This window comes from Podarcis melisellensis, assembly GCF_964234715.1.
Source record: "Podarcis melisellensis genome assembly, chromosome: 8".
NCBI classification, from domain to species: Eukaryota; Metazoa; Chordata; class Lepidosauria; order Squamata; family Lacertidae; genus Podarcis; species Podarcis melisellensis.
The window spans coordinates 64,888,589-64,907,353 of NC_138540.1; the positions used below are offsets into that span (position 1 = coordinate 64,888,589).

Sequence of the window (18,765 nt, forward strand, 5' to 3'; positions counted from 1 at the left end):
TGGGCGGGGCTGGGAAGGAAGCAGATTCCCTCTCCACCCCTTTCCTCCGCTTCCTTCCAGGCACCCACCCAGCAGCCAAAGCAGAGAGGGAGCGGCGACAAAGCCCAGCATCATGGCCAGCCTCACGGTCTACAGCACCTCGGTGACAGGCTCCAGAGAGGTGAGTGGCGCGCCAGGGAAGGTGAGCTGCCTGGCCGAGCGGCTGGCTTCTCCACCGCCCTCCTGGCACTCCGAGGCGGAGCTTTTCCGCCATCCCTCTGCAGCATGCGCTCCCCTTTCTTGCTCCCTCTCCCTTCCCCGCCCCCATGCAGCTGGCTGCCTTTTCAGCCCCCGCGTCCTCCCGCTTGAATTGAGCCCCCCGTTTCTTGCCCCCTCCCTTCCAGCTCCCTAGACGGGCTTCTCTTCCATAGGGGATTCTTCTCTATCCAGATGCTACAGTCATCTTGTTTTCTCCCCCCAAACCCCGCGGATGATCTATGAGAAACCGGAGGGGAATCCAAACTGGGAGCCCCTCCGGTTCTCTGATGGCGGAACGAACCAGAATGAGAGGTCCAGATCTCCCTTCCCATTTGAAAGAGGATTCCCCCCCCCCGCAGCCCAGTGTCTTCCTTGAACAACACAACGCCAGGCTGATGGGAGTTGTAGTCCAGAACATCTGGAGGGGACCAGTTTTTTTCTAGGGGTGGATCCTCCCTTCCAGATGCAGTCTGAAGCAGCAGCTCCCTCCCCCTTTCATTTCTGAAATGGCCCTGCCCTCTCCTCGATGCCTAGAATCCCGCCAGCGCTGGCATTTGTACATACTGGGCTTGGTCTGTATTTGGAGAGAAGTGGAACCTCCTCCCTCACAAAGCATGGCTGGTCTTGCAATCCCTGCCTCTGGCTCTTTGTTTTGCATTGAGCAATATGAGCAGGCTGTGTTCCCATGTGTGACCTTCCCTATGTATCAAATCCCAGAACAGGGCGATTAATCTCCCACTCACCCCCCTCCCCCTTTGTGTGTTCTGCAGATCAAATCTCAGCAGAGCGAAGTGACCAGGATCTTGGATGGAAAGAACATCAAATACACCCTGGTGGATATCTCCCAGGATAACGCCCTGCGGGACGAAATGAGGGCCAAATCGGGCAACCCAAAAGCCATCCCTCCCCAGATTTTCAATGGGGACCATTACTGTGGGGTGAGTGGTTGGTGCGGAAAAAGTTATTTCGCTCCCTGGTCAAGGCTAGTAGTGAAGAGATGAGTTGGCTGTTCACAAGAGGTGTGACTGGTGTGCCCCCCCCCCGGACAAATTATGATATATAACTATAGATCTGAAACCTGCAAGACCGTTCATATATTTAATGACCTTCAAGAGGCCTTTAGTTTGAAGCCTTGAATGCAGAACAGACCTATGTATGCAAATACATGTGTGAGTAGGCCTGTGTGCCTTAAAAGAGGAGGCCTGTTGCTTAAGTCAGGGGCCAAATGCAGCTCTCCAGGCCTCACCCCCCCCCCCCCCGTCCTTGGGACTTTCCCTGCTTTACTGGGGATTGAACCTTGGGACCTTCTGCATGCAAGGCCAATGCTCTGACACTGAGCTATATGTGTAAATTTGTTGTTGCCCTGCCCATTTTTTCTTCTGGTACTCAGTCTGAAAAGATCACACGTACACACAAACACACACAAACAAATGTGGCTTAATGGATGCCTACCCTGGTTTATGTACAAGGTTCTTTATGGCCCCATGTATGAGTTGCACTTACAGCTTTTAAAGGCAAGGCCTGCTTTGTCATTCTAGCCCTATTGTAGTCTGTCCATGGTTATGCCCTAGCAGGCTGTGGTGGCTGGTAGGATGGAAGGCAGGGAGACTAGCACTAGGTGGGGCTAGAGACCAGTGACAGGCAGAGCCCCGACCCCATGTCTGGTTGTAAGTAAGAATACGGCAGGCAGGCAGGTAGGGCTGGCTGAGGGCAGGCTGGGGTTGATGGGGTGAGGCCCCATATGCCTGAATGGACCTAATTAGATTTGTGGGTAATGCATGTATAATGCTCAGGTGCATTATACAGGTGCATTGGGTTGTATGTGAGTCTCATGCTTTTTTTCAACTCATTGTAGTAAATGCTCACTGCAAAAATTACAAATGTAGTATATGCGCAGTGACGTATTATTTTAGAGATTTGCAAGTTGACCAACATTTGAGCTTTTGGGCTCCTTCCCCCCGAATGGGCTTTTTAAAAATGCCCCTTGGGTGACAAGCCTACCCTGGCTATTTGTGGACATTTGTGTACTTAAAATGGCATTTGTTATTATTATGACATCCCTGGGGTGCTGCTCTTTTGAGGTGACATGCCATTGCCATCTGACATCTAGGGAGCAAGCAAAGGTTCGTGCCCTCCTTTTGTCATCAGCTGCTTGTTGCAAAGTTCTTCGGAATGTGTGGCGAGCAGCAGGTTAAGTCAGGAAATAAAAGTGAATCAGAGGCAATGTGCCTCTGAAGACCAGCTGCTGGGAATTACAAATGGAAAGAGTTGCTGTTGCACTTGGGTCTATTTGTAGCCATCCTGTAGCCATCTAGTTGACCAACAGGGCCCCTTTTGAATCAGAGCAAGGCTAAACTGTGTTTTTTAATATTAAACCAAAACTTTGTTCTTGAGCCTCTTCTAGGTAGATATGTCAGTGGACTACTAACTGTGCCCTCCCTGTCTGGAATAGATCTTGGGATCATAAGGATTCTCTTTCTCTCCTCCCCGCCTCGAGGATTCCCAGATATGACAGGGAAGCTGTGGCCTCCAAAGGTTACTGAAGTTCCCATCAGCTCCAGCCAGCCTACTCAGTGGCCAGGGATGATGATAGCTGTATTTGCATTCCAAATGGACCCAACCTCCTAAATCCTTGTCAGCCCTATCCTGGTCACAGGTTATCCAGCCTCAATAAATGGAAACAAGACTGATGCAGACAGTGCTTGGCTTTCCTTCATTGGAGGTGCCAGAGGACCATCTATCAGCCTGTGTTGTTCCATCCCAAGGCTAGAATTCCCTGCCATGTTAACAACACCCAGAAGTGACAGATTCCAGATCAGAAGTCATTTCCTGTGTCACTTGTGAAAGCTCCCTTTGTAACACCCAGCTAACAGGAAGCCTTGTTTGGTGAAAAGGGGCTTTTCAGCCATGAGCCACCCATAAGGATTGTGTCATATACATCATTAAATAAGCTTCACCCTCTCTGTCTGGGGACAGATTTCCAGTGTGGTACTTGGGCCAAGTTCTGAACGACTTTTATGCTTTAGGACTGGGGGGGTGAGAGAGATTTGAAAGAGAGTTGCTTTCTGTTGGACGGTTTTTTGAAAACTCTGAAGCCAAGGTGCTTGATTCCGTGATTATCCTCCCTCCGCAACCCTTGTTCCTGACCGCACACCAGTGCTCGCTTAGTCTCTAGGTCAATTCATCTGTTCTAAAGTCTGCCTGTCTTTACAGACAGGAGGTAATGACCATTGTTTACAGCAACCGCTTTTTCTGAAACAAAATTTTAATAATGAACCTCTGGTTAACTGTGGTCCCTACTCTTTCTGCTTCCGATGAGCCTCTTGAGTGAGCAGGTTGCGGAATGGAGCAAGCTAAATTTGGGAGCACAGAGGCTTCTTCGGTGGTTGGTGCAGAATTCCTCATACAACTCTCTTGACTTTTGTTTGAGTACTCTGTTCAAAGGCTTCCTGTGTCATGTTCCTGTGCCTTGATGAGAAAAGAGTTCTGTTGAGCTTCTTGCCCTAGTAGCAAGAAGCTCAACAGCTGCACTATACATTTAAAGCAGTATCATACCACTTTAGACAGGTATGATGGCTCCCAAGAATCTTGGGAACTGTAATTTGTTAAGGGTGCAGAGTGTTGTTAGGAGACCCCCTTTCCCCTCTGAGGGCCACAATTCCCAGAGTGGTTTAAGCATCAATCCTCTCCTCCCAGGGAACTCTGGGAATTGTAGCTCTGGGGAAATAGGTGGTCTAATAATTCTCAGCATCCTTAACCAACTACAGCTCCCAGGATTCTTTGGGGGAAGCCATGACTATTCATAGTGGCATGAGACTTCTTTATGGGGCCTTGGAGAGAAAGAGGCTCCTAGCTTTCTATTACATATTGCCTTATTATTGACTCTGTATTTGAGTTTTGTTTCTTGCTTCTCCCATCCGGCAGGACTACGAACTGTTTGTGGAAGCAGTGGAACAGAAGACCCTGCAGGAGTTCCTCAAGCTAGCCTGAGCATGCTTTGCCCCTTGCCCCTTGCCCCTCAGCCCTACCCCAAACCTGGACTTTGCATTCCAAATGGATCACTACCCAACCTCCTATGTCCTTGTCAGCCCTAGCCTGGCCCTGTGTGACCAGACACCTCTCCAGCTCCCTTTCATTGCCTGCTTCCCTCTCAGCATGGTCAAAAAGGAAAACACTTTGCACATTCCTTTGAATGCTGCTGGGCCTTGCTCCTCGTGCCTCTGTGGATGAGAAATCTACCGGTCAAGGACATCGGAAAGCAGAGCTTTCCCCAAACCTCCTCCCCCCACTCCTTGTGCCGAGCCTGCCCTTGAGAAAAGAACAAGGGGAGGCGTTGCCTCTTGTCTTATAACCAGTTGCAAATGCTGGCTTCCACACTTCCTCTTTCATTCCTACCCAGGAAATGAGAGCAGCAGCCGTCTGCTATAATTAATATTACTTTGTTATATACCAATGCAAAAGTACTGCACAAGATGATGCGCTGAAATTTCATTTTCTGACAGAGAGATGGGGTAGGGTTGTATGTGTGTCTTAAAAATTACTTCAGTGCAGCTCAGACTCTCCTAGGAAAAGCGGTTTCCAAGAGGATGGTGAGAGCAGATCTTGTATTCCATTAGTGTGTTCCCACCCCAACTCATATGGGACGTATATAGAATGCTAGGTCTGTTCTTGCATCAGCTGTTTCACACTTTTTCTTTTTTTAAAAAACAAAAACTGGCTTTTTGCAAATATGGACCAAGTGCATTTTCAGGTTTTTTCCTTGCTAAAAGCAAAATTTGTAAAAATGGCCATCTCATTTGAGATGCTATTAAATGTTGCTAAAAACCTCAACTGTGGCTTTGTGTGTATCTTTAACTGGAAGATAAAAGTGGAGTACCATCCTGATTATTGATTCAGAAATCTATTTTCCAGCTCTCCTAATAGCTGGGTTGATCACATTTACTATACCTCAGCACAAAACGATTTGTTCCTGGACCAAGCGTTGGACAGGTGGCAGAGCCCTGTAGGCTATATTGGGACGGTTTGAGCACAGTTGCATCAAATACCCATAAATTTCTAAAATACTATCCTTGCGCCCTTCCTCAATAACTGAAGTTACAAAAGCGTAAATTGTAAAGACTTGTGCACTGAACCCAGGATTGTTTTGCTGTGGATGTACGATGGGAGCTGCGGCATCACAGAATTGTTTCTAGTTACAGTCAGGTTGTCTCTAGGAAGGAGGCTTGGTTGCGATTTGTCTATTCAATGGCAGGATTGATTGATTGATTGATTCATTCATTGTGTGGGATTACCTGCCAGTGAAAACAATGCCATGCAGAAGGTGCTAGTAGGGGAAAATGCACTTGATAGTGATCACCAAGAAGAGGCCCTTAACTCATCATGCACTACTTCTTTAAGTGGAGTTCCCCTCACCTCCCACAGAGGAAGGCAGTAAGCCGGTGTAAAATGTCAGCTTACTCATTTGAGCTCTTCTTAATTTGAGACTGCAAATGGGAACTGCAACAAAATGTTGCAGTGTGTGTGCCTTATGCTCAGGGTGCCAACCAGCCAGCATGCTCTCTTCCAGGATATGCCTTTCTGTTCCCACTTTCCCCAGGCTTTATGTTTTTTATTCTTCCCCATCAATCATTCAGCATTCAGTGCTCAGTACTCGAGTGGTTTAACAATTGATCCCTCTCCAGAGGGAAGGAACTCCGGAAGCTAGCCTTGTGAGGGGAATAGCAGCCTCCTAGTAACACTCAGCACCTTTAGCAAACCACAGTTCCCAGGATTCTTTCGGGGAAGCCCTGGCTGTATAAAGTGGCAGGATACAGCTTTAAATATATAGTGCAGATGGGCCTAAGTCTGGCAGGAAAGTAGTCCCCATCTCCCAGTTCGGCACCAAGGAGGGGAGAGTGGGGTCTTGTTTCTGTATTGGTGCTAGGCTGTGGAGACTCAGGACAAAGCTTCAAATCAGAAGAGGCAGAGTTTTACAATGAGCACAAATGGCTGAGATTTGTGGACCTCCTGGGCCTTGGTGATTTTAGGGGTTAGAGGTGCTGTGTTATGCATAGGGAAGGCCAGATGCATTGGCGTTCCTGTTGAAAAGGTGCAGATCACCCAAACTTTGGACATCTCTCCTTGTGGCATGCAACCAGTAACAATTAAGTAGATAAGGCAGTCATGGATTAGTAAGCACTAGGAACCAATTTAACAGGTCAGAAAAAGCATCTGGTGTCTTCATAGAACAGTACAACTTCATAACTTCGGAACAATTAAGAAGGTAGGGAAGAAGAGGAATTGGATATGCTTGAGTCCTTCCTCCTTGTCAAAGAAAAGGCTGAGTCCATTCGGTACACCACTTTTTAGCAGAATTGTGGCTTAATAATTATTTTAAAACCCTTCTCTCTGGCCAGCTAATTTTCTGGAGGAAGGGAGGTTTTGACATGGACTGATCATTGAAACATGCAAATTCCATCCCAGAAGGCATAGGGAATGACACCCTGAAACATGGCTGTCAAGGCCCTCTTTACTGAACAACTACAAAGATCAGTCAGGGGGTGGAAGAACTTGCTACCTAATATTGCAAGCCTTGGGCAAACAGAAACAATAACAAGGGACATTATATTGAACAAGGTGGGTTGCTGTTATGAGATTCGGTCAGCTTTGCATATAACTCGCCAGAGGAAGAGAAATTAACTGTGTTTTGTTGTGGTCTCAAAAGAGACTTGCTAAAGGTAATTTCTCCCACACACTGGCTGGTTTTTAACTGCAGGACATCCAAGTTTGGCCGTAGCCAGAGTTGTATGTTTGGGGAACCTAGTCCCTCCAGCATTTGCTGAACTACAACTCCCGCAATCTCTGACCACTGGCTAGACTTACTGGGGCTGGTGGGAGCTGTAGTTCAGCATTATCCAGGGGGACAAAGACTCCCCAGTCCTGCCAGAGACAAAGGATGGGCTGCTCTGGAACTGCATCCACGCTATGGGGTGGGGGGAGAGGCACTTCTCACTAAGCTTTGGGGCATTACACACAGTGTATGGGCTGGCTGAAGTTGGGACTCCCTGTTTAGCCTCTTGCACAGGGGAGGAGAAGCTTACATGTGGCTGAGTTGCCTTTGTGGCCACACAAAGTTCAAGGCTGGGTGCGCAGGTCCTTTTCAGCTTCAGGAAAGGCAAAAAATGTTCATCTCCCTTTCCCATTAAAACTAGTGGAGAACCATGGGCCTTTCTGATGTTGCTGAACCATAACTCCTATCAGCCTCGGCAAGTGGCCAGGGATGATGGGAATTATAGTTCAGTAACATCTGGAGGGCTGAAGTTTCTGCACACCTGCATTAGATGAATTAACAGGCTTGCATCACAGGTGCCCCTAACCCCACCAACTAGTTGGTAAACCCCATTTTTGAGGCCCTTGTAGGCTACAGGAACAGGGTGGGTGCTATCAAGCACATGGTGTGCACCAGTGCATGGTCTGGGACTCAGCGCTCATTTGATGATGCAGCAGCTTAGAAAAGGGAAACTTCATGCTAGCACCAGTAGCCCAACTGTGTGCTCTTTCTTGGAGCAAGGTCTAGTGTTTCTGATGAGAGCTTTACAAGGGCCAGAGTCTGTTCATCCATTTGAGGCTAATGATAACCTAGACCTGGGGCTAAGCCCCACTCAAGCTGGGTAACAAAGGGAGGGTTAATGCCCAGTATTCCAACTACACCCCAACCCCGGCTTTCTCCTTTGACTGAAGTGCTGAGAATAGCCACAAAGGTTGGAGCTTGGGTAAGTGGAAAGGTCAGCCCTTCCCTGTTTCTCTCTCTGACTAGAGGATGTCATTTTTGCACAGGCTCTCCTGAAGAAGGCACACTACTCCCTAGCTGAGTGGCAGCCAAGCCTGATGAATCATCCACTGTAAACCATTACACTTGTTGCCCTTGTGATTTGGTTGACGGGGCCCTTTTCTGCAGCCGAAGCGAGGCATTGGGGACCAGCCCACACTCCTCCAGCGTCATGAAGTTGTTGTTATACACTCGATAAGGAAAAGTGCTGATGATCTCGTAAGGTTCCATTTCTTCTCCCCTAGGAAATGAGAAGAATAGTGCTTGTAAGTAAGCTGATTTGTTTAATGCAAAATTTGTTTAATGCAAAATTTTAAAATTTGAATACACCTATTGAATAATTGTTTTAAATTTATCAGCATCTTCGTTGCATTAAGCAAAAACACACACTTTCCCCCTATTTGTTTATAGTGAGCACAGACTTTAGTTGCTGATGTTAGTTGCAGAATCAGGAGTTTAAAGTTCAGAAACTTCTACAAAAGATTATCTGCTAGAATGATCCCTGTTACTACCTGCTCTGGGCAAGATGCTGGCGCAGGTCTCCGATGGTCTCGGTGAATGGCATCTTAATGATATAGGTCTTCTCCCCATTCTCTGACTTTATCCGAAGAGTTGCGACATTGGGGTTGGAGGCCTTCTTTTTTTCATTCCCTTCCAACCTGAAGATCAGAAAAGCTGGTTAGAGAAGGGACAATGGTTTCTTTGAAGAGGGTGGGGAAACCTTCCCAGGTTGACAAGCCCCATCTGACCCTCATTTCCCTCAACAGAACATGCAGAAACTTGTTCAAGCCATATGGGGTATTAAGGAAGGAGCAGTATCTCTGGTGGGGGACAGTTTGTGCAGTAATTTCACCACCTTTGATGCACTCAGTTCTCACCTGTGGCTCCTAGAAGCTGACAGAGGCCAAACCCCAGGAAATGGCTTCAACTGGCCAGCTAAACCAGGTGAAGGTAGCTGATGGGTCTTAAACCCTCAATGAATCAGGTGTGTAAGGGACTTGTCTGTCCCCTGTCAAAGGTGAATTATGAGAACCCAAATCACATACTTCTCAATGCAGCTCTGAATAAAGGGAATCACCGTGAAAGAAAGTGCTACAGTGGCCCTCCAGATGCTGCTGGACTCCAACTCACATCAGCCCCAACCAGCATGGCCAGTTGTCAGGGAGGATGGGAGTTGTAGTCTAGCAATATCTGAAGCGCCGCAGGTTCCCCAGTATATCTGAAGGAGCGTCTCCTCCCCCATCGTTCTGCCCGGACACTGAGATCCAGCTCCGAGGGCCTTCTGGCGGTTCCCTCACTGCGAGAGGCCAAGTTACAGGGAACCAGGCAGAGGGCCTTCTCGGTAGTGGCGCCCGCCGTGTGGAACGCCATCAGATGTCAAAGCGATAAACATCTACCTGACATTCAGAAGACATCTGAAGGCAGCCCTGTTCAGGGAAGTTTTTAATATGTGACATTTTAGTGTATCTTTCATCTTTGTTGGAAGCCGCCCAGAGTGGCTGGGGAAACCCAGCCAGATGGGCGGGGTACAAATAATAAATTATTATTATTATTATTATTATTATTATTATTATTATTATTATTATTATTCCCCCTCCTGCACTACAGTTTGAGGAGACTGCATGATGCCACAGCCATTAATGTGAAGAAGGGAAATTGCCTTTTCTTTTTTACCTCTTCTTCATTGCTGCAATACTGGGGGTCTCCACCACAATCACTTCGTGGCTTTTTCCACCTGAGCCCTGGAACCAAAGAAGGAAATCTGTGTCAAAATCTGACTGTCCTGAGAAATGTAAACAGAATCAGCTGCCCTGCTCATCTCAACACATCCAAACATGAAGCAAAGTTGTCTTTTGTTGGACTGTTTAGAACTGAAGGGTTTGGTTCTGGGTCCTTGGCTATTAATTAAAACTTCCAAACTCAGCTCATACTCCAAGCTCAGAGTCTGGGGAAGCTGCCCATGGGCTGGCAACCCTTACTCTAACCACTACACCACATCACACTAGCTTGATGGCACTATTTGAATGCCAATAATATATAGCCTTTGGGGAAGTGAGAAGATGACCATATGAACCCCAATTTCCTGTTCTTCTGATACTTGGGATTACAGATGTGCATTCCCCCCTAACCTTGGCTACCATGTCAGCATTGATTCTCAAAATGAAGGCAGAAGGGGAACGATTATCATTGTGTATCATTTGTATTGGGCTTTAGATGGACAAGGAAGGAGACCCCAAAAGGGCAAGTATTCTGCATGTGCATCCTATATTCTTTTGACACATCCTGGTCACAAAATTAAATTCTGGTAGGGGAAGGATTCTAGGTAGGCATATGGTACCTAAGCTCATGCTGCTGCAAAGTATTGGCTATTAGCAGAAGTGCTGACCAGAAGAAGAAACCCCAGAATCAAACCCCATTACATGCAGGCTGGAGAAGGAGTTCCACCCTACCTGGAGGGTTTTTTTTATTTCTCCTCGGATATCGATCACTTGCCCATCTTGAATCCGTGACTTTGGAAGCTTATTCAAAAACTGCTCCATGGTGAGCTTAGGACCTGCCATAACAGAGGATTGTGGGAGTAAATGCTTTAGTACAGGGATGCCCAAACTTTTTTCAGAGAGAGCCAGATTTGATGAAGTGGGCATGTGTGAGGGCCAACCAAAGTTGTTGAGGTGTTTTTTTTTTTAGGGTTGAGGTTGTTGAGCTTTTTTTTGGATTTTACCCCAAGAAAGAAACTGCCATGGGTGCTGGATTGAACCTGTCAGGGGGCTGGATTAGGCCCCCAAAATGGACTTTGGACATGCCTGCTTTAGCAGATAGGCAAAGAAAGAACCCTAGGCATAACACTGGTACTTTGCACTAAGATCTTGTCATCCAGTGGCTGCAGAAGTGAGAGACAATTACTCTCTGGTTGCCAGCCACTAAAAGAAAGAGCTCCAAGCCATTTGTCCTGAGACTGACTGATAACTGACCAAAGCACAGCCCATCTCTGCCATCAGCCAAAGTGCTACTTCTAACCAGGTAAGAAAGCCAGCAAGGGGAGATCAGTGTGGTTTACAGTCAATTTAAATGCCTGTTTCACAGCTCATCCCTCCTCTCTGGCATTGGCAGACAGGATCTTCTTCCTCTGTCTTTGTCCTCTATTCCACTCTCCCTTCTTTGTCATTTTCATTTGGGAGCCTGGGGGTTGGGCCTGCATCTTGTTTTGATTTAGTTACAGTGCCTGCCATCAGCTCTGAATTGTACCTTTTACTGATGTAAGCCACTTTGGAAACCACTCTTTGACCCGCCCCCCCCCCAGTGCAGCATGTTACACTATCGTCATTAGTAGTAGTATATACATTGTTTTTTCATTCATTCATTTTTAGTAATTGACTTCTTTCCAAAAATCCTTCTGAAGCGCTTCTTGTCAAGATGTTTGACTGGTGGGGGAAAACAAAAGGTCCTTTCCATTACAAGCAGCATATAACACAAAATGTCATTCAACACAATGCAATGTCAAAAGTTTTGTCATACAAGAAATGAAGCCATAATTAACTGAGTGGTTGTAAGTAAATAAGGAGATGAGTTGAGGACCAGAATTTTAAAACACTGAACCACACACACACACACACACACACACACACACACACACACACAGAAAGAGAGAGATTAAAGGAAACCAAACAAATAAGAACAAGAACATAGGAGACTGCCTTATAGTGAGCCAGACCACTGGTCCATCAGTAAAGTCTATTCTGGCAGCAGCTATGCAGCAGAGAGGGAACCGTTCCCAGCTCTACCTAGAGAAGCTGGGGATTGAACCTGAGACCTTCTGCATGCCAGGCAAATACTGCTGCTGAGTTAGGGTCCTTCCTACACTCACCATTAACCACCATCTCACCTGGTATCTCATTTGTCTCCTTTAATCCGCTTGGTCTGGCAAGGCCAATGACGTGGCCCTGGCCTGGAAAACTTTTGTGCTGCAGCTTCCTCTCCTGAAATACGGTGTCTCTCTTGTCGGTGACCTGTGGAAGAGACCTGTATTGCTATTCAGTGCCCTACCTAACCCCAAACTCCAGAGTTCAGTGTTAGGCAAGGAAGTGTTAGTAAATGTTGGCAGCAGTGACAAATGGAGGATGGAAGAGAAGTCATCTTTTCCTTGTGCAGAAACTGCAAAACAAATGATCAGTCAGCAGGGATGCCTCAGCCTGATCAGCAGGACAGTTGCCACAGTGGCACTGCCTATCAAGCTGGTAATGCTTGATCAAAACTCAATAAACCACACTTGGAGAGAGGTGGGTCAAAAAAGGTTCACTCAAAGCAAAACATTCAGGGTTGTATTCAAATCTAGTCCTACTCATGAGTAGACTGGGATGGCTAAGTAGTGTCCAGTAATTTCAAGAGACTACTCTGAGTAAAACTTAGGTTGGATACAACCCTCGGCTGGGAGCCCCCACAAGCAAGGCCTTTTCTGCAGCCATCATAAACCAGTGTGTTTGTGTGAGGAGTCTCAATGATCCAAGATGTGCCACTGCCTCTACCAGACCAGCTGCTATATAAAATAAAAGAGGGTCCTACCCCTTGTTCTTTCCTTCTATCAGAAAAGCTACATGAATCTAATCCAAGAGCCACCACTTAAAATCCAGAAGCAAACTCCGGGCCAGTTTATCCAATCCACAAAATCAAGTGGCAGCTCATTTCCAGACTGCTCAATCTGGGTTATGGGAAGAAGTGGGTTGCATATTTGAAACATTATCCTAGAAATAGAAACACACACATATAGAAAAAACACTCTGCATGTGCTCTGAAGCATGGTGGGAGAAAGGCTTCTGGTTATCCTGCTACATAATGCATTACTTTCCTTTGTGCTGTGAATTTTCTCCCATGACACGCGGACAATCCCTCTGGCAACACAGCATAGTACCGAACAAAAATACATCACTTCTTGATTCTATAACTATCTCTCAGAAACTAGAAGGTGAGAGCAAATGGGAAACCAGAAAGGTATATGAAGCCAAAGAGGCCCAGCTGTCACGTGTTCTGGATCTCTAACTGTATGATCCTCTAGAGAGGATCCTCTGCCCCAGCTAACTTTTGGACCCTGCGGTTTGTGCACTCTTCCCTGCTTGAGTCTAACTGACTGTTCAGTTCTGGCGCTCCCCACACTTCACCTGCAAAAGGAAAGGGAGCAGGTGCTTCCCCTCTGCTGTCTCACAGGGGCTTTTTTCAGAAACCCCGACCACATTTCCTTGTTCTTGTTCTTTTCTCTTTTATGTAAAACATTTTCCACTCATCTATGAATAATGAGAACAAAGAAACACAGTTTCCTCCACCTACTAACGAATAATGGGCAAGAAAGCAATACACTTTCCTCCCACTTGTTTGGAAGAAACTGCTCCAGTTGCCTCCAAACAAAGCAAACACACCATCTGATTAAGTCACTTCTGCTGACAAGGATCAGACCAATGCTGTATCAGTAGTTCCACCTGAATACACTACTCTAGAAAGTTAAAAATAGTTTATTGATAAATTACTTCCTCATTTCCCTTCTTTCTCTAAAACAGAAGAGCACAGCAATCCCAAGGAAGGTGGTAGGGGTGGGAGAAGAGACTATGGCACGACTTTATTAGGAAGCACCCCTGGGCTAGCACTGGCCTGGTCAAAGGATGGGTGGCAGTCCCTCTCTGTTTACTTTTTCTCCCCCCCCCCCCGCATTCCTGCTGCAACTGGTTTCAATGGAAAAGGAAAGAACTACACCAGCTTCAAGAGTGTAGTATTACTTCCTAGTCAAGGGCATGTTCAGGGAACAAAAGGCCTTGTATCCTGTGAATCTAGGGCCTCCCACAATCTGCCTCCAACACACACCCTTTCTTCAGTTGCATCAGAGCATTAATAGAATGGGATAGCGCCAATAGAATGGGATAGTGCGGGTGGCGCTGTGGTCTAAACCACTGAGCCTCTTGGGCTTGCCAATCAGAAGTTTGGCGGTTTGAATCCCCGCAGATAGGGGTGAGCTCCCATTGCTCTGTCCCAGCTCCTGCCAACCTAGCAGTTTGAAAGCACGCCAGTGCAAGTAGATAAATAGGTACCGCTGCGGCAGGAAGGTAAACAGCGTTTCTGGTTTCCGTCCTGGTGTCCCGTTGTGCCAGAAGCAGTTTAGTCCTGCTGGCCACATGACCTGGAAAGCTGTCTGTGGACAAACGCCGGCTCTCTCAGCCTGAAAGCGAGATGAGCACTGCAATCCCATAGTCACCTTTGACTGGACTTAATCGTCCAGAGATCTTTTACCTAGTGTGGTTTCCATGGCTCCCCCAAGAAGGTCTCCAATGGCAGACCTTCTCTACGCGCAGACCTCCCTCTCTGTAGTCAGAGAGGGAGGTCCACAACATCCAATGACCCTTCAGGGAGCTTAGTATCGCCCCCTAATCAGTTAGGTTTTACCACAAGCGATATATTTAATCCTCTTCTAATCAATTCTCAATAGATGAAGCAGCAACGTTCCAGTCACATACTTTTTCAAATGTGGCTGTTTATAGCAAGTTAATCTCTAATTCTTTACTTGCCTTATATAATATTGGGCATAATCTAAAAGAAGAGTTTGTGCACAGTTTCAACTTTCCATAAAGCAAACACAACTTGGGGACAAGCCTACCAAATATAATAACCACTTTCAGGCACTGTCATTTTGCAGAAGATAACATATTTCTTAATTTGTGGTAACTTGCACCTGTATGCTTTTCACCATCCCTGACCATTGATCATGCTTGCTGGGGCTAATGGGAGCTGGAGTCCAATAACATCTGGGGATCCACAGGTTCCCCACCTCTTGTCTAACATTTTCTGGCTTTTTGGTCTGCCCTTTTCTCAGAGATCATGTCCTATTATTCTTCCCATTTGCCTGAGAGCTCTCTTCTCCCGCTCCTCTTCCTTTCTTGGGTCTCAAAATGAAACATAAACTCATTTTCTTCAAAGAATGTTCATCCACACAGTCAGTGTTAATCTATTACTGCACACAGAACAACCAATGATGATCGCAGAAAAGATAAGTGTTTTGTTTTTTTTTAAGGAGGGAATCTCCATTTTTAAGAACTGAAAAGTGTTCCAGTTTTTTAAGCAAAAAGCACTCTTAGTTCCTCATATATAGAACAATCAGTTCCTGAAAGAGGAAAAAACATTATAACTGCTTAGAGTAAAGAGAGGTTCTCAGTACTGCTTAAACAATGGAGCTGCTCTAACTGCAGACCACATTTTTGATAAGCAAATGAAACTTCTGCAAACGAAGAACTCAATAAACAGGAAGCTGTAGGAGAGCAGGGGGTGGCATACCTGAAATGGGATACCATCTGGGTAACGCTTCTGCAGCTCAGAAGGGAAGTAACCGTCCATGATATCTCGTAGGAGTTGCTGAAACCACAAACAGGGCCCACATGTCATATTTTTCTCTATACTGTGGGTGGTAGTGCCCCTAAACATTTTTTGGGTCTGGGGACCAGTTTAAGACACTGTCACAAGAACCACAAAATACAAATTTCACAGATGAACAATTGGTGATGCTCAGAACACTGAAACAACTAAAAAACCTACAGCCCCCTCAGAATTAAAATGAATCAAGATAAAAATGGAAAAAGGAACCAACCAAACAGCCGGAAAAGAACATGCCAAAAAAGCTTGAAATAAAATAAAATTTTGAAGTAAAAATAAACACTGGGAGGAACAGAGGCTTTGGCAGGTGCTAAGGGAGGAGGAGGGCAGGGTTAAGGGTGCAATAGCACCCGCAAGAACCACAGTAGAAGCCCCCAAGGCTGTCTGGTGACTGAACAACCACAATAAGCAGTCCAGATAAAGGAATACCTCTCATTTATTTCAGTTTACAGAATACTCTCTTACCGGAGCTGGAGGTGAAACAAAAAATGCACATAACAAAATGTAAATGTGCCAGTTACAGATAGGTAGCCGTGTTGGTCTGCCATAGTCAAAACAAAAAAAATTCCTTCCAGTAGCACCTTAAAAACCAACTTCTGTTTCAGTGTATCTGAAGAAGTGTGCATGCACACGAAAGCTCATACCAAGAACTAACTTAGTTGGTCTTTAAGGTGCTACTGGAAGGAATTTTTTTTGTTTTGTAAATGTGCCAACAACCTCAATTTCACCAATCCAATTCTGACTGCAAAATACTCAGTCTGAAAGAGGAATTGTAGCTCAAATTCAAAACAGTTCAGGGACGAGAAACCCACAATAAGGAAGAAGCAGACTACAATTTTGGGAGGCAGCTCTGAGTGCCCAGTCTTGGTGAGCATGAGCCCACAGCAGCATCTGGTGGCAGCAATTCTGGTAGTGGTCTGTAGCAGGTAGCACAAGCAGGGGACTGACAGGCAGATCAGAGAGACAGCCTTCAGAACCTTGGACAGGTCTTGGGGGTAGACCACTTGCTCCAAGGACTGCTTATGCTAACTGAGCTATAGCCCCTGGGCTTGAGTGTAGGCACAAACCAGGTCCCACAAGCCCTTTGCTTTGGATGCCTCCTTGATTTCATTCTCCACCTCAGGATGACCCAGCACATTTTGATCAAGAGGTTGATAGGCTTTAAAGAGACAGTCCTCTGCCTGGAGCTTGACACTCCGTTACCTCTGCCTGTTGTGGTGAGTAGGCTTGGAGGCACATTTGAGACTAGGTTGCTGATGTCTGGCTTTGGAGCTGCAGCCACTGAGGGTCAGTGGCTCAAACGTTTCAGATTTGGGCACGCCTGGCTTAGGAGGGCCTTGATGACACAACTCAGATTACGTCAGGGCCCCAATCAATGCTTCCTGGTTCAGCTGTCTACTTTCCCCAAGTCAGTGTTCAAGGTGCTGCTGGCAGTCTGGGTCAAACACTGTCGGGTTTCACTTCCTCCTCCTTGGGGTACAACCACAAAGCTGAGCATATTTCCCTATCCTCACACCATCAACTGGGGTTAGTTAATGCTGAGAATAATGATACCAGGATACAGCAAAGGTTATGGGATGGTGATCAGGCGTAACTCAATACAGGGCTCCCATCTGGGGAGGTGGGCAGCCTTCTATTTCATATTGTGTGGACCAATCCTTAGATCTGGAGGTATCTCCAGACAGCTTTCCTTTCTAGCAGGTGTCAAACACAAAATCTAAATCTCACTGCATGTGCTTGCCAGATATCAAATATCACTGAATATTGACATCAAATATTCAGAGAACAGCCAGGGAACATTTTACATCATAATGCTCAGAAAATAATTTTGAAGAGCAAATTAGTTTTCGGTTTACTCAGCTCATCTTCCTTATTTCATTTATCATCACCACCACCACAAAGGTTAATTGTTGTTATCCCCATGTTTACAGGTGCAGCATGGAAGCCACTGAGATCTGCCCAAGACCATACAATGAGCCTATTATGAAAAGTGAGATTTGAAGCCAGGCCCACATCCAGCACTCTGCTTACAGACCTCCCTGGCTTCCACATAGCTCACCTATACCATTCAGATCTTTGTAAAGTGAAAACACTTGCAGATACACCAAGATAGGTACTAGGGTATGATCTGAAGGCAAATGACCCAGTTATCTTTTGGAAGCTAAGCACTCTGGCCTGGTCAGGTTGCAGATGAGACACTGCTTGGGTACCCTACATGTGGATCTATGACTCAGTCCCACACAGTGCAAGTCTGAAGGTTGTGTAAAATGGAGTACAGCCTGAAGTCTCTTAAAAATAAGTACATTCTCCCAAAAGAGGGTGTGAGACTTTAGTCACTAGACTCCATGTCTTCCCTTCACAGGGACTGAGACTTAAGCTTAAACTTTCTCTTCAACCATAAGAAATATTAACTTTTTTTTTTTTTTAGGAAAATCAAGCTTTGTTCAGGCATCTGCTAGGAAAGAACCTGCACCCTTTTCACCACAGGTTTCTCCTGGTAAAAAATTGTAGAGACTGGGCAGTTGCAAAATTGAGTGTTCAAAAATACACAGTACTGCTTTTTAAAAATGTTCAGCCAATAGTTGACTCATTCACTGGGAGGAAAGTCTGGCAACCTGCTTGCTGCTGCAAACCATCTCTGCGGGGGCTGAAGAAGGACGTTCAAAATTCAAGGATTTACATGTGGTGAAGAGTCCAGCAGGTTGCTCATTATGCGTAGGGAGCTGCAATGGCCGCAAACAGAAAGGTCCCATGTGTGAGTTATATAGGACAACTTTCAAACAGTTGCAGAGGCAGCAGGTGGGACTCTGTGCCTGAAGACGGAAGCTGGAATGGTTTCAAAGTCAGAAGCAGAACAGCCCTGTGCTCATTCTTGCTTTCTGTTACTTCCTCCTTAACTTGTAACTCATTTCTAGAATGATGGCCACAGTTAGCATGATGGGGGCACTTCCTTCAGGTTGAAACTGTGCCAATCGCATACACAGAGAGGGATAGGGGATACACTTTTCAAGTAAAAACCCTAGAGAAAGGGGTTGTGGCAAGGGTGCTGCACTCACCCCCCTCATTTCCCTTTTGCTCACCCAACCCATCTTTCTGTGTGACCTGTGAATGTATTCAAACAGCACATAGAAATGCTGCTAACGTGCGCCTGAAGAGCCTTGGTAGCTTTCTTTCAAAGAGGCACATATTGTGTTTCTGAAGGAGTGCCTTAGATCAGGAAAGGATGACTCCCAGAGTCTGTAGTCTACCTTTTTCTTTTTTAAAAAATGAGATGCCTCGTGGTTCAATGGCACATTTTAAATTTATAAAGCAAGAGT

At 46.1% G+C, this 18,765-nt stretch overlaps 2 protein-coding genes across 4 annotated transcripts in view; one reads left to right on the forward strand and one right to left on the reverse strand.

Annotated features, from left to right (window-relative positions):
* SH3BGRL3 (SH3 domain binding glutamate rich protein like 3) lies at nt 1–5,067 on the forward strand. Its single transcript, XM_081921579.1, has 3 exons — nt 1–160; nt 1,008–1,175; nt 4,162–5,067. The coding sequence occupies exons 1-3, from the start codon at nt 113–115 to the stop codon at nt 4,225–4,227; spliced, it is 282 nt and encodes a 93-aa protein (XP_081777705.1). The 5' UTR covers nt 1–112; the 3' UTR covers nt 4,228–5,067.
* The window catches only part of UBXN11 (UBX domain protein 11), a 25,692-nt gene continuing 11,872 nt past the window's right edge, over nt 4,946–18,765 (reverse strand). For 2 of the 3 annotated variants that reach the window (XM_081921479.1, XM_081921480.1), the window contains exons 10-15: nt 15,353–15,430; nt 11,928–12,051; nt 10,495–10,598; nt 9,719–9,786; nt 8,557–8,703; nt 4,946–8,285 (exon numbers count right to left, since the gene is read on the reverse strand). In XM_081921479.1, coding sequence (XP_081777605.1) covers nt 8,126–8,285; nt 8,557–8,703; nt 9,719–9,786; nt 10,495–10,598; nt 11,928–12,051; nt 15,353–15,430 — 681 coding nt within the window. In that variant the 3' untranslated portion in view covers nt 4,946–8,125. The remainder of the gene's footprint in view (nt 8,286–8,556; nt 8,704–9,718; nt 9,787–10,494; nt 10,599–11,927; nt 12,052–15,352; nt 15,431–18,765) is intronic. The other variant, XM_081921481.1, reaches the window with a different exon arrangement.